Raw genomic sequence first — 14,505 nt, forward strand, 5'->3', positions numbered from 1 at the left:
TCAGCCGCTTTGGAGGCGGCGTATTTTTAATTTATGATCTCTTATTAGGAAATTTAATTAGCACGGCACTGAGAGAAAGAATCGTATATTTGAGACGAGTAGATAATAGGAACCAAAGAAATGTGAGAAATAGAGACTTAGTCAGAATTGAAACGTATGGCACGGACTATGCTCGTAACCAACCGTTTATCCTAGCGTGTAGATATTTTAACAAAGTAAGACAAGTGTTATGTGATTCGGCATCAAGACAAATATTTTGTACAAATGTGTTAAATTTAGACAAAAATGTATTCGAAGAATTGTATGTATAATGAGAAGCAGTGAACACAATCGGTGACCGCAGAGCGCCACTCCGAAGTCAATAGGGCTGGTGGCTAGGTGATCCGATTTGGGGTGTTTCATTATTTTTGTAAAATTATCAAATGTAAATGAATTATATGATATTATTATATATCAGTCTGTGATTAGACGGTAAAATAAATAATAATATTCTAGGGGGTAAGAACACAAGCGCTTGAGACGAATCCGTACGAATATTTGGGAATTTGTGTGATTGTGTATACGAGACATTCGCAGTGCAGTGAGTGTACAACAACAATAACAAAGCCACGAACGCATGAATATATGCGAATCTATGTTATATAAAAAATGTGAGGTTTCTGCAAGTTCATTGTATTTCGAGTTTTATGCGATTTTTCTCTATTCTATTTATAACAAATCATTTTTCTTTCGAATTTTTACTTTTAAGCGATGATTCCAATGTTTTGACACAATTTTTGATAAAATGGAACAAAAAAAATTTACACCGAGGGATAAAAGTTATTTCATGATTTTGCGCCGAGATAAATTTTCGAGGGGTAAATTAAGATTTATCCCTCGCGGGGCAATATTTATCCCTCGAGGTGTAAAAATTTACCTCTCACGGTGTAAAATTTACACATAGGTGTAAATATTTGACCTCTCGGTCCCAAAAATGTGTGAAAACATGATTTATAAAGATTGTAGTAAATGACATACATTTCTGATCGATCAGGCCATCAAACTGCGTATGATTTGGTCTTTATTCCAAAAAATAGTTTACCCCGGTGAACAAAAATTGACCATTTTTACCTCGGTGAACAAAAATCGGATAGATTTACCCCTCGGTGTAAAATTCATCCCGTTGAACAAAAATTGACCGTAAAACTATTAAGTTTTCTAGTCAAAATGCGAATATACTCTAGTCATTTTCGGATATTTTTATGATAAAAATATATTTCTTTCTGATCATATTTCGAAAAATTCTCTGTTAATTTTCGTTATTTTTCTGATCAAGTTTTGAAAAGAGTTTCTGATAATTTTAAATATACTTCTGATCATTGTACTTTTTTTCTGATCAATTTTGGAAAAAGCATTTCTGATCATTTTAGATATTTTTCGGCTAATTTCCAAATTTTTCTGATAATGAGCCTATTGATTTGTACCTACATAACGGATTAAAACGTGTTTGTTCGACTCAACAGTTTTATTTATTTTTATTTTTTTAATGAAAAATTATACCGTTTTTATTCCTAGCCAAAAAATAGTAATAACTAACTTCGGATAATTAAACGTGGTGGAAATGTTTTTAATGTTTTCAAAAGTGCAAAGAAAAAGAAAACTGGTGAAAACTTAACGTCTAAAATGATACAAAATAAATTGAAATGCGAACGAAATAAAATTTCAATGGCTGATTACATAATTGCTCCGGGTCCTTGACCATTCAGATCTGTTACTTGGCTGTTGTAGTGCAATGCATCTTCGTAGGCCTTTCGAACGGCTTTGCTTTGCTTTCTGCTCTCCGTTAACTTACTCTTGTCGCGCTGATCATTTACGCCCAATCTTTCCAATTTATTTGGTGGCAGCCATTGCCACGTGCGTTTTGCATCGAAAAATAGTACCAAGTATACCGGTTCGACTTTGTCTTTGCGTAGCTCGAGAACATCTCGTGGTGGCGTCGGCAATGGAACGCCATTGTAAATGAATCCTTTTGGGATAGTTGGATCGATAATTAGAGCTGGATAGGCCGGATAACCACGACACTTGGCCCACACCAATTGTAACGGCTCGTATCCCGTACCGTCTGATTGATTAACGTTCGCATAATGATTGGATATAGACTCAGATGAAGTATTATTCGAAGCACTTGCATTTGTTCCCGAACTGTCTTCGGATTTTTTTTTTGACGGCGACACATCCGTCGTCGACGGAGTGCCAAACGATTTTATCAGATTACTTTTCTCATTCTCTTCACGATCGTCACTCCCACTGAAGAAATCATCATCCTCATCGTCATAGCTTGAGCTGAAGGGAACACGAAACGTTGAACTTTGTTATTGAGCTCGAACCGCGAATTGAAAAATGGATAATAATTGATAGTTTACCCGAACTCAGAACCAGTGCAACTGCTACATTCGCACGAATGCGTGTAACTAACGTTTGAATCCTCTGAATCGGATGACTGTGCCAAACCTCGTCCACGGTATGTTCGAAAGCTGTCGGGCATAATGTTAGAAGGGACGTAGCGCTCTTTCAACGGTGAAACTTTCTTCTGACACCCACTGCTTCCAAGAGATGTTGAGCCACTTGTCGATGGTACGGCTAAAGAAGACGCACTTGGCGAGGTGTGTTTATTGTCGAAGGCACTCAATGTTGGTGTACTACTCGTTGAATCGGAAGCAAGTGGATTTCGACCTAGATGAAGAAAAAAAAATTGTTAGTCAAGAAAAAAATCTTCTATCGTTACGTTTTTAACTCACCAGTTGTTGCCTCCGGCTTCTTAATCGAAGCAGCCGCCTTTGCTTTCCGTGTGAATAAAACAGCAGTGCGTCGATTCACGCCCGATGGCGACGCACTGTTGCCAGCATTTTTGATTGGACTACATGATGGTGTGATTGGCTGTGTTTGTGATTCTTTATTCGCATCTTCCAGATCGTCGGACTGTGATGTATTGGCTGGTGATCGGGGCCGTTTCTTCGGTGTTCCGGTGGCTTTCGTTGGACTGCTTGAATTCGATTTGTCGCCACCTTTACTCGATTGCTTTTTCGCTCTCATAATTTCGGCTTTAACATTCTTAACACGTTTCTGTCGAACTAAACCATGTTTGATTCGCATCGTTTTCTTCATAAGCTCTTGCAATTTCGATATTAGTTCTTCGTACGGTAGATCTTGTTCAATCAATGCTACTAGCTCGGCATCGACTTCGTGCGCAATTGATTCATCTGATTGTGGTTTTTCAACGATGCCATCGCGAATCAATTCTTTCCGCACAGACTTAAACAGCGAAGCACATTGATCACGCATACGAACGCCGGCACGATAGAAGATTGTATCTTTGTTATTGTAGGCCAAACAGTTTTGTATCATCAAGTTGAAGTCATTTTCCATGTCGTCCAGCATTTCATATTTTCCTTCGCGCAGTTTCGATCGCATTGTGCTCAAATCCATCGGATGTGTAACAACATTCAGGTAATCAGGCACTTCCTCCACATCCACTGGCTCGGTGAAAATCTCTTGTATGTCTTTTGCAAAGATTGAGTCAAGCAGCCGCGACATGGCTTCCTCCAGCGGATTCAGTTGCATCAATATCGATTGTTCCACAGTTCGAATGTACAATGCCTTGAGCTTTTCACGTTTGCGAACCAATTCACAGAGTAGACGAGCTCGTTCCAGATCCTGTCGCAAGCATTGCCAGTATTTCAATTGTTGATTTAACTCGGATGCATTGGGCGATCCTTCGATTCCGCGATTTTGATGCATCGCACCTTGGCTTTGCAAACGTCGTAGCAACGGAACACCATTTCGGTGCTGCCGTTTCAGTGTCCAGTAGGCGATGAGTCGTTGAATAAACTGTGATTTCTTATGGAAATGGACCAACGATGTGATCTGCTGCACGCGATCAGGTGGAATTGTCGGCACCAATATGATGGGCACACTCTCTCGTTTCATGGCTAACGTTTTGCGAGCTTGCTTCATTTTGATGCGAGATTGTTGTCGCAGTCGTTCCGCTTCTGCGCTCGATAAATTCATGCTATCATTTCCACCCGTAACGGCTGGACAATGCGCATCGCAATAGGCAATCTTTTGCACAGTCACTGGACTCGATTCGTCGGATGTTGATTTTACAGTGTCCATGTGCATGTATAATCCTGCAAAATGATTTAAGCATCATTGCAATAGTATCAAACAGTGGCCAATGAAATTAAAGTCTATACAATGATCAAAAAAATTCGCAACAAACCTGCTTGTTGGGCACAAGTAACGTGGAAAGCAGCATAACAACTATTTCGCTGGCACTGAATACAGGCTCCAACTTTTTGCTTACAAATGTAGCATGTAAGACGCCAACGCGCCGGAGGAATCGTTTCGATGGAGTCTATCGGTTCTAGAAAAACTGTGTTTGCAAATCGAACTTCAGGTATCCAAAGTGCACAGACAACGTGAGCCCACTGATTCCGATCGGTTTGCTTGAATGCACCGCCTGTATTTGGACACAATACACAATCAACAGGTCGACTTGGACTCTGCAAACAACGTCGACACAACCATTGACCTTCGGGAATGTAGGGTACGCCATAGCAGTCTTGATGCACGGCCAAATTACCTGTTGATGATAGGAATTATATAAAATGAGAATGTTCGTATTTTGCGCAGAAAATGCAGATATAGCAAAATGAAGGTGATACAAATACTCACATCTGTCACAAAATAATATGAAATTGGTGTTAGTAGCATCGCCTGAAAAAAAATGAAATCAACATTAGATTTCATAACGTAAGCTCAACACTTATGCATAAAATTGATGTTTCTTTGAAGTTTTAAAATGCTCCACTTCAACAACTGGAATCTTACCGTCCAAACAGATACAACACACAGCATCTGCATCAACAACAGCTCCGCCTTGCTCGTTTGTCGTTTGAAAATACGATTCTTTTTCTAAACGATCCATCAGCAATTCGAGTGTGTCAATGGAAACTGCACTCAATCCATTCTCCGCGCGTTCATTATTCATTCGTTCAAGCCAAATGGCATCTTCTTCATCCACATCATATTCAATTTCACCGTCCAATTCTTCCGGACTTTTTTCAATGAATCTACGAATTGTTCAAGAAAAAAAAATCGCATCATTACTGACTGAGGCCAAACAAGGTATTTCTTTTTTTATCTTCAAAGTTTCACAAACATACCTGATATACGCGTTTGGTCTTTGCGGTGCATCGCAAATCGAGTAATTTTCCACTTTATTGAAATTGGCTTCGGGTAGTTTGATATGTGGCTCCGGTTCGGGTTCAATGAATGGTGGTGCTTCGCCTTTTTCAACCAATTTTTCATATTCCTCCGGTTCAATCATTGGAATCGGTTCGATGGTAGACACTTTAATACTTTTTGCATCGATTTCGAATTGAACAACATGTTGCGCTTCCAAGTAGGTCAATCCCTCTTTCGGTGAACCAAAATTGGCCAAACCACCGCCACCAGGCGTTGTAGCGTTCGGCGAAGTGAAACTTTTTTGTTTTCTGGCCGGCGTTCGAGCTGGCGTAATTTGCTGCCTCGTATCATGATCATAGTTCACCAAATGATATTGCAAACCATAAATAGATTTGTACGATTTGCTGCATTTTTCCACTGGACACTTGTATGGCGATGGTGCTCGCGCCAGTGTTCGACAATAGTCGATTGGATCAAAATCTAAACCCATTCTTTTCACGTTCCGCACAAAATATTCACGACAAAACACACTTTAATAATTGAATGTCCACAAATTCCACTCGAAAATAATGTTTATGCTTGATTTTAAATTCATTTTATGCGATTGCGATACTTTCAATCGCGGCATAAGTTGTTTACTCTGACAGATGACAGCTGCGAAGCAATGTTTATGTATTGAGGTACTAGATTTTCAATATACTCTCTCGCGCGAAGAGAATAACAATGGAAAAAAGAGAGTATCGACATTTGACAGTGCAGGTTAATGTGACAGAATGGTGTAAATTTAATGCACTGAAAATAACACGACATTTCGAGTGCAGAAGCTGTGAGAATGTTGTGTAAAATAGAAAAAAATCAAAACTAATTTATTTTCGTCACTTTTGAAGTGCATTCATAAGTGAAAATTCGTCTATTTCCCTTCATATTTTCAAGTATTCCTATTTATTAACTGGTGTGAATGAGTGATTTTGTTTTGTGCGTGAAAGTAAAATCAATATTTGTTGCCCGCAAGGAAATTACATAAAATTTGTGGTTTTCACTGCAATTACATTAATTGCGCGAGCTCTGTAACAATCGTAGAAAATTTGCTTTGCAACAAGTCTCCATTGTAATGGATGGAAATAAGGATGAGGCCCAGCGATGCATAAATATTGCACTCGATGCAGCAAAATCAGGCAATTTACAGCGGGCCGAAAAGTTTTTGCGAAAGGCCGACAATTTGTATCCATCTCAAAAGGCCAAAGGTAAAGCACTCGACGAAAATGTAGCGAAGGTCATTGTCTTAATGTGAACTTGTTTTTTTTTCTCGACCAGATCTTCTAGCTCAAATCCAATCGAGAGAATCGGAAACCAAGGACACAGCCGATGGTGTACGAAAACGTAATACGAATTCAAATAGTGAAAGTTCTCAGGCAAAGCGTAATGAGGCAGCATCCAGTGAATATACCAAAGAGCAGTCTGAATTGTGCGAGCGAATTCTACGGTGCAAAGATTATTACGAAGTGTTGCGTGTCACGAAAGACGCTACTGACACGGAAATCAAACGATCTTACAAAAAATTAGCATTACAATTGCATCCCGATAAGAATCGTGCACCGAGAGCTGTTGAAGCATTCAAAGCATTAGGGACTGCTGCCGGTTGTCTAACCGATCCGGAGAAGAGAAAACATTACGATCTGTTTGGAAATAAACCAGATAAAATTCCGAAACGACACTACCATCAAAATCATGAGTACGAGCATGCCTATCGCACGGGATTCGATTCCGATTTCACTGCCGAAGAATTATTCAACATGTTTTTTGGTAATGGCTTTCCACAAACGAGAACCACAAGCAATAGACAGTATGCTTCACGACGTGACACACAGGTGAAGTGCCAAACATTTTGGAAACGATGCAAATTTGAATGCATTTTTGATTTTTTTTTCTCTTGGATAATTTCAGCAACAACAATATCATCAAAATCATCAGCAGCAACCAAGTCTTGCTTTTGGTTTAATACTTGTGTTGGTATTAATTTCAATGTTGGCATCGTTTTTTACATCGGATCCCGTTTATAGTTTGTCACCCACCTCGTAAGAAACATTTCAATGTGAATTGAATCGAAGGCGGTTAGTGGTCAGAGCAGCTATTCAATGTGTTTTTGTAAATTTCAGGAAGTATTCAATTGTGCAGCGCACTCATCACCTGAATGTGCCATATTATGTTCGGGACACGTTTAAAAAGGAGTACCAAGGCTCATTGCATCGATTAGAAAACACTATTGAGGAAGAATATATAATGGTTATGAAGCAAAATTGTATGCGTGAACGTAGCTACCGTGAGTGTTGATACTGACACATGAAAAATTGAAGGAACATTTCTGGACTGTGTTACATTTTGCGTGTATTTTATTGTTTAGGTGACCTTATGATAGCACGTGCCCGAAGCTTCGGCGGTGCAAGTCAAATGGAGCAAGCCAAAGCGTTAAAGGTGACATCGTGTGATAATTTAGCTCGCCTTGGCCTCACAAAGTACATATATTGAACAAGCTACTACCCAAGCTAGAAGACGGAAGCTGATGCAATTTGGCGTGATAATGCACCGGCACACACACACACCACGATTAGATGGTTGTTTTCGTGTATTGTTGTTTATATATTTATCTTTTATTCATCCATACAGGTTATTTGAACAATCGAACAATAGATGACCGAACCAAACAAAACGTAGCTCCGTTTCGAACCGAAAACTTAAATCTTACAAATATTCTGTAATTATTTTGGAACAATAGAGTTTTACCCATAGTATTTTATTTGTTTTCTAATCGAGCTAGATCCTCGTGTGATTCAATTTTTCTTTTTTTTTCACCTATTTATCCAATACCTGAGTTGTATTTAATGACATCATTTTGAGTGTGATTAAACCATTGGCTTTTTTGAACGAAATTGATCTAGTTAGGAATTTTTAAACCATTCCCGTTGCCATATCAAGATTGCTTTTAAATTCAAAATGTGCGAGTTTTTTCTTTAATAGAATAACTGGGAAAGGGAAACAAATTATATGCCAAATATACATTTATCATTTTAAAACAACATTTCAAAGTTCAGCCTTACCTCCATAAAATCCACTTTGCTTCACAAATCAAAAGGAAAAATCAATCGATTTGAAATTTAACTGATTGTGATTTGCAACAATTTTTCAACTTACAGTTTAAATAAATAAAGCATTTCCCGTTATTTTTTTTCAATAACACCCATTTCCAAATCTATCCAATTGATTCCATTTTTAAAACATCTCTCTGAGTTCCGTCACATGGAATGTACGCGTGACGGCATATTTTCACACGGAACTTCGTTCCCAGTGCGCCGAGCACTTGCTATATATAGAGCGAACGTTTTCGAATATTAGAAACCACACGTTATTATATGTAGCAAGTGCTCGGGGCATTGGGAACGAAGTTCCGTGTAAAAATATGCCGTCACACGTATCATTCCATGTGATGAAACTCAGAGAGATAGCTAACTTTCTCAAAACTTCATTCCGGAACCATGTTAATGCGTTTCTAGTAAAATTTAAACTCAGACTCCTTCGCTGAAACCAAACTATCGTATGAACGAAATGGTGATTTGAATCCAAATTTTGATACGAACAAAAATATGAATGTTTTTTCCCCTATGTTAGCTTAATTTAAATAAAGAAATGTTGACCCATTTTGTTATTTCAAAAATGCACCAAATAAATAGATAACGAAAAGTATGTTTGCATTTTTCATTGAAAAATATTTCTAATCTATTCAGCTTCGATGTCGATTTCATTTCCATCATCGCTGCTGCAGCTATCACTCTCCGCGCTACTGCCACAGGGAATGTCTTGATCTATGCCGTCCTCCTTATTTTCAGTTTTGCCAGCACGATTCTTATCCACCTTTGTTTCTTGCCTCGAATGCCGCCACTTCATAAAAAATAGAAAATGAGTAAGATAAAAAATTACCTTCATTCAAAAGTACCTTAAAATAAAAATGAGTAAGTACCTTCATACGTCGGTTTTGGAACCAGACTTTCACCTACGAAATATGTATCTCAGATTGAATTTCGAAGCGAATATTCGTTTTATTTGATCATCAGAAGTTAACAATATTATTAACATTGCAACGTACTATTAATAACACCTTACCTGCGCATCAGTTAATCCTAACCGGGCTGCTAATTTCCGCCGATCTGGTTTGGTGATGTATTTCTGTATTTGAAATGAATGGCATTTATACAGACAATTGGCATTATTCATAATAAAAATGGATAAATTGCAACGGATTGCCTGATATTAGATTTTTTTTAGAGTGGTATTTAAGCACAAGAACAAATCGAATTGCTTGGGCAAATGATCGTTGTAGAAGACCACACGTTAGTGTTTTTTCTACAGCTTCACACCCGATACGACGATCAATTCGCCGTAAAGATATTGCCAATTCTCACTTTCAATTTATTGCCTTGATCCGAATCATTTCTGATTAGTTAATAATAATACTTGCAATGAGTCTTTGTTTTACGGTTTAGTTGTGTTTTATGCCATTTTAAACAATTATTTGTACAAGAATTTACCTGTATTTGGAATTGAATTTCCAAACCTTTACGTTGGAGTTGGCTGAAAACTGCGCGAGACCAAGATCGTTTACGCTTTGATTGACTCAACGCTGCTGTATTGTTTATTGATGATGCACATGGTGCTGGAATTGCTGTAATTTTCGGATTAGTTGGATCCACGAGGCAATCGGCACGATGATGAGAACTTTGGAAATGTGAAAATGAAACAGCAGTTGGTAGCAAAAACCGATCTACACTGAAACTCGGACTGAATGACGTGGGCGGAAGCGGTGCACCGTGGAAATTTGGAATTGGATATTTTATGTGGCGATGCAGGGGCAAAGGTGCACTATTCATAGGGAAACCTGAAAGATTTTGTAAGTACAAATAGAGCGGCTAAATTTCGCTGTTCTTTTTTTCTTGAAATATCAAGTATAAATGGACGTGTTGATATTTAACTCGAAAAAACAAACATAACATAAAACCGAATCAACATCAGCCCATAAAAAAAATATTACTCAAATAATGAATTGTTTAAGCCAAACAAATCCTCCGAAAATAATGATTAACCGCAATGATACTGTTGCCACAAAATAGCTCTTCGAAGCGAACAAAAAAGCGTATTTGAATTTACAAAAGGGTGCGAATGATAGAATCAACAACATTTCTCCATACAACACATTTTTTATCCAGACGGTTTCAAATTCGCTTTACATAAACATATCTGTATCTCTAGGACATTTTTCATTTTCCAAATAAATCCTTGAAATTGGAGAGATAGAGAAAAAATGAAGCCACGCATTTTTCGCTCACATGAAATTGTAAAAATTGAATCGGATAAAAAGCCGAAAACAAATAATAAAATCATCAATCAATTAACGAATCTAATTTTTGGAATGCGTATGGGTTAATTGGTGGGTATAATGTTATAAATTTTCGTGGTAAAATGAACAGGAAATCGATTATTATTATGAGTTTGTTTATTTAAGCAGAGACATATTGATACGCATCTCTCATTCACCACTTGTACGAACATTTGTTTAGCATCATTCAAGCGATTTACACAAGCGATATGTTTTCCTCATTCACTCAAATCGCGGGTCGCATCGCATCATAGACCAATCACGATTGTTTACAAAGTAGAAGTCTTGAAACCAATTGGATTGTGTGTAAAACAAACCGAAATACGCGATTTACATAAACAAATATGGTCGAATGAAATTATGAGTCTGGTGTAAGAGGCCAATATATTTTCTGGATTTTCTTACGCTTGTTCTTCTACCGGGAAATTTATGGGTTTTAAAAGAGAAGTCATTATCCTTTACCGTGATAAACTGCAGTAGGATTGGACACGTATCGCATGGGCATCGGCCGATAAATTCGACTACAATCTTCGGGAATGGCTGATTTTTGCGGAGAATGCCCTCTTTCCAACGATTTTTGATCAACATTTTCGATATCACATTTCTTTGTGCAACTTGAACCATTCAAAATACTTTCGACGCTAAAATTTATGGCAGCACTACTTTTGATAGTTTCCATCGGTCCACTAGAATGTGAGTCATTTGAATGTGTATCACTTGAATGTTTGTCCATGTTTTGCTCACTGTTTTGAAACTTTAGTCTCAACTCATCGATTTGTTTCCACTGTGTAGTAATTTCGTTATTTTCTTGAATCATTGTTTGTTGTTTCTCCGTAAGTTGATCATTTTTCAAATTGTTATTTCTATCATCAGTCACTAACTGTTCATCTGCCTTTGAGCACAGTGCGAATTTCTTCGAATGCACATTCATTTCCATATCTTTAAGTCGACGGTAAACGAATTTATCTTTCTTATTTGTACCATCCACTGGAATCATTTATCATCAATCGGCTTGATTTCAAATGTGTAAACAAAATGTAGATCAGGCGCTATACACACCAATTTAACATATCGATTTCCCGGTGTGCGTACTCACATCAATTATCGATTTTTAGCGTTAGGATCGAAAATCCAATAACGATCGCTTCTCTTAATTAGAAATAGTTTACATTCCAATATGGGATGAAGTTTTATTTATCGATATGAATAGTTTGTTTACATAATAAACTAATGAATGGATTTTCTGATTTCAATTGTTTGTCGATCAACACTTTTAACTTTCAATTGAATCAATTCAAAACTGGTACTGAATGCTCATGTTATGTGTTGAAGTAGAAAACGAATAAAGTTCTGACTTTAAAGTTCAGTTGATAGCGAAGCAAAATTTATCGTTCTAAGCTTAGAGTAATTATTATTACACTTTTTTCGATTTAAAAAATAAATTCGCTAAAAAAATGAATTAAAATCTTAATTCTACAGAAGAACTGCAATGTTCACAAAAATAATCCTATCGATTCTATGTTCCAATAACTAGCTTGTGTCCCGAAATGATCGAGCGATTCATCGGAATTCAAATATCAAACTGAGCAGTTGCTGAGATTTTCTGCCGCACTGAAGCAGGCTCGATCATTTTGCTTTGTGTTCACTTTGCTTGGAATCGTGTGTGAATGGATTGAAGAGAAAAGTAGGAGGAGACTCGACGGCTATTGGTTGAATGATCAAGCGGAGTTAAACGTTTTAGCGTGATAACAAACACTGTTCTAGTCACTTGTGAACGATGTGTGTGCGAAGTGAAAATGCAACAGTTTTTGTGGGCAATTAGCAGAATCAAATAAAATAAATCTCAATGAGATTGAAGTTATGGTTTGCTTACATTTAAATGAAACGAACATGAATGAATTGACCGGACAGTTTGCCCAACAACAGCAACAGGATTTGCATTGACCCAGTCTAATTCGATTCGATTGATACTTGTGTTCGGTTATAATTCACGGTGGAAATTCATTTGGTTCGAACGGCGCCTTATTTACGACTTGAGATCATCGGAAATATGTTAACATGACAATAAAGCTAATTGGATTCATATTGACATCCGCGGCCAGCCGTCTTCGAGCGTAAAAGGAAGTCGCGTAGAATCTGTGCACAGCAAAGAATATAATATTCTTGTCTCGGATATTGGGAAAATTTATGATCTGTTATTCGTAGTCTACTTTGAAACCAGTTTTGTAAGCCAAAGGAAACTCGAATAATTCAATGCTTTTTTTCGGCAATAATTTAATTTCAATTAAAGAAATCAATTGAACCACGGCTATTTTTATGAGGCCATTTAATTCGAAAAAAATGGCACTTATTTCACAATCTGCGTGATAACTATGAACGAAATGTCGTCGATTGAAATATGTTCATGATTTTGGTTGGTGTGCGTTCCAGCCCATGATTTCGTTTAATTTCCATACAATGTTTGGGGCTGGCAATAAATCCGAGATTTATTTACATTCAACATTTAATTTAATGCATTGCATTTCATTTTTATTATGATCATTGTGATTGGCGATTGGTGTATCTGAACCTGCGCTCGCCAAACGCATTTCATGTTGATGAGCAAAGTGTGTGTGTTGCTGCATATGTATTTATATACCTATGTGTGAGTGGGTATGATTAATTATCGAGTTGAATCATTTTCATTTGAGATAATCGCATGCATCTATGTTGATGTCCGAGTGGAAAACTACGGTTAAATGGTTTTTTATGTGTCGGTTACGTGTTATTTTAAAAGGTGAGCAACAGATACATATCTCTGATTCTGATGCGTTAGTGCGCAGCTCTTGTGGCCACATACCGTTCATTATCTGGCTGATGCACGAAATCAAAACCATTTAACGCGCATACAAAAAAAAACGAACAGACGAACGAACGAATGAAGCGAATCGCAATGTCGGCAAATCGTTGCCAGCCCAGTAGAGAGTTTTGCATTCGGCAGGAACAACAAAAGCAAAAATTATGAACATAATTCGCATTGTAAGCGGACACTAAATGCTTTATTTTGATTGTGTTTAATATTACATGTAATTACATTATATCACAGCGTCAGTTTATTTTATACGAAGTTTTATTTATGTGTCACATTTATTCGAATATATTCGTGGTGGACTGGCGAGTCGGGTGGCAAGAAAAACGTACAAACTCATAAGAAAAATAAGCACTGTGCATTTTTTCATTCATCACGGAATCAGCGCTGTACCAGAGAGTTACGTTTGATTTTCGATTTGGACAAAGATTTGTAAATTCGATAACGAATCGTCGATTTCGTGCTTTTCGTTTTGCTGCCCCCATTATTTATGGCTTCAAGTATGCGCGATTACAATTTTATTTGTTCGAGTTTTATTAACGAATATCGCGATTCGATAAAGTTCATCTCAATGAGATCAAATCAATAGATTTTTCGCTCTTTCTCTCAGAACATTTTAATTCCGTTTGGATGGAATATGTTGGACTTAAAATTCGGGCACCAAATCGATAATGAAATAAAACGCAAAATGATCCTGCTGACAGAAACTTGCTTCATTCGTATTTTCGCCTTGTGCTTTTGCACCAAACGCTCTGTGCACAGCACACTGTATCGATCAGTCGGAGGATGTTTTATACGAAGCAAGCGCACAGATTTGTGAAGTGCGTGTGCCACCCGCTAGGACAATTTGACATGTTTATTAACAATTTCACACAATTTGGCAGCCAACAACAAGGCAGCTCCAAAGTAGTACGATACAATGAATACGCGCATCGCCGATGCAATAAAGCATCTACGCGGAAACCACAATCCAGCATCAGCAGTTTCGATATCATTCATAACAAAC

At 37.6% G+C, this 14,505-nt stretch overlaps 3 protein-coding genes across 3 annotated transcripts; 1 reads left to right on the forward strand and 2 right to left on the reverse strand.

Annotated features, from left to right (window-relative positions):
• Positions 1 to 1,485: 1,485 nt before the first annotated feature.
• Positions 1,486 to 5,981, reverse strand: LOC129580277 (bromodomain-containing protein homolog). The gene is made up of 7 exons (XM_055470549.1): positions 5,205 to 5,981; positions 4,870 to 5,111; positions 4,714 to 4,755; positions 4,259 to 4,621; positions 2,778 to 4,166; positions 2,403 to 2,712; positions 1,486 to 2,322 (listed from the first exon to the last, which is right to left on the reverse strand). Exons 1-7 carry the CDS (start codon positions 5,714 to 5,716, stop codon positions 1,713 to 1,715), a joined length of 3,468 nt encoding a protein of 1,155 aa, XP_055326524.1. The 5' UTR covers positions 5,717 to 5,981; the 3' UTR covers positions 1,486 to 1,712.
• Positions 5,959 to 8,961, forward strand: LOC129580284 (dnaJ homolog subfamily B member 12-like). The gene is made up of 5 exons (XM_055470579.1): positions 5,959 to 6,470; positions 6,541 to 7,094; positions 7,171 to 7,301; positions 7,383 to 7,546; positions 7,628 to 8,961. The coding sequence occupies exons 1-5, from the start codon at positions 6,338 to 6,340 to the stop codon at positions 7,750 to 7,752; spliced, it is 1,107 nt and encodes a 368-aa protein (XP_055326554.1). The 5' UTR covers positions 5,959 to 6,337; the 3' UTR covers positions 7,753 to 8,961.
• Positions 8,962 to 8,970: 9 nt separating this feature from the next.
• On the reverse strand, positions 8,971 to 11,791 carry LOC129580280 (homeobox protein H2.0). Its single transcript, XM_055470565.1, has 5 exons — positions 11,114 to 11,791; positions 9,807 to 10,153; positions 9,382 to 9,444; positions 9,239 to 9,271; positions 8,971 to 9,159 (listed from the first exon to the last, which is right to left on the reverse strand). The coding sequence occupies exons 1-5, from the start codon at positions 11,646 to 11,648 to the stop codon at positions 8,998 to 9,000; spliced, it is 1,140 nt and encodes a 379-aa protein (XP_055326540.1). The 5' UTR covers positions 11,649 to 11,791; the 3' UTR covers positions 8,971 to 8,997.
• Between the last annotated feature and the right edge of the window lie 2,714 nt (positions 11,792 to 14,505).

Source organism: Sitodiplosis mosellana, unplaced genomic scaffold (genome assembly GCF_009176505.1).
Source record: "Sitodiplosis mosellana isolate CC-2019 unplaced genomic scaffold, AAFC_SMos_1.0 Smas_scaffold_1, whole genome shotgun sequence".
In the NCBI taxonomy this organism is placed as follows: Eukaryota; Metazoa; Arthropoda; class Insecta; order Diptera; family Cecidomyiidae; genus Sitodiplosis; species Sitodiplosis mosellana.

What these genes read in the sequence shown, in the direction of transcription:
- LOC129580280 (XM_055470565.1), bottom strand. Translation starts at nt 11,648, where the DNA reads ATGATTCCAGTGGATGGTACAAATAAGAAAGATAAATTCGTTTACCGT. An exon ending in TCCTACTGCAGTTTATCACG is followed by an intron (nt 10,154 to 11,113) that starts GTAAAGGATAAT and finishes AAAATCTTTCAG; the next exon opens with GTTTCCCTATGAATAGTGCA. An exon ending in AAATTCAATTCCAAATACAG is followed by an intron (nt 9,445 to 9,806) that starts GTAAATTCTTGT and finishes TTTCAAATACAG; the next exon opens with AAATACATCACCAAACCAGA.
- LOC129580284 (XM_055470579.1), top strand. Translation starts at nt 6,338, where the DNA reads ATGGATGGAAATAAGGATGAGGCCCAGCGATGCATAAATATTGCACTC. An exon ending in TCCATCTCAAAAGGCCAAAG is followed by an intron (nt 6,471 to 6,540) that starts GTAAAGCACTCG and finishes TTTCTCGACCAG; the next exon opens with ATCTTCTAGCTCAAATCCAA. An exon ending in CTTCACGACGTGACACACAG is followed by an intron (nt 7,095 to 7,170) that starts GTGAAGTGCCAA and finishes GGATAATTTCAG; the next exon opens with CAACAACAATATCATCAAAA.
- LOC129580277 (XM_055470549.1), bottom strand. Translation starts at nt 5,716, where the DNA reads ATGGGTTTAGATTTTGATCCAATCGACTATTGTCGAACACTGGCGCGA. An exon ending in CATATTATTTTGTGACAGAT is followed by an intron (nt 4,622 to 4,713) that starts GTGAGTATTTGT and finishes TATCATCAACAG; the next exon opens with GTAATTTGGCCGTGCATCAA. An exon ending in TACTTGTGCCCAACAAGCAG is followed by an intron (nt 4,167 to 4,258) that starts GTTTGTTGCGAA and finishes ATCATTTTGCAG; the next exon opens with GATTATACATGCACATGGAC.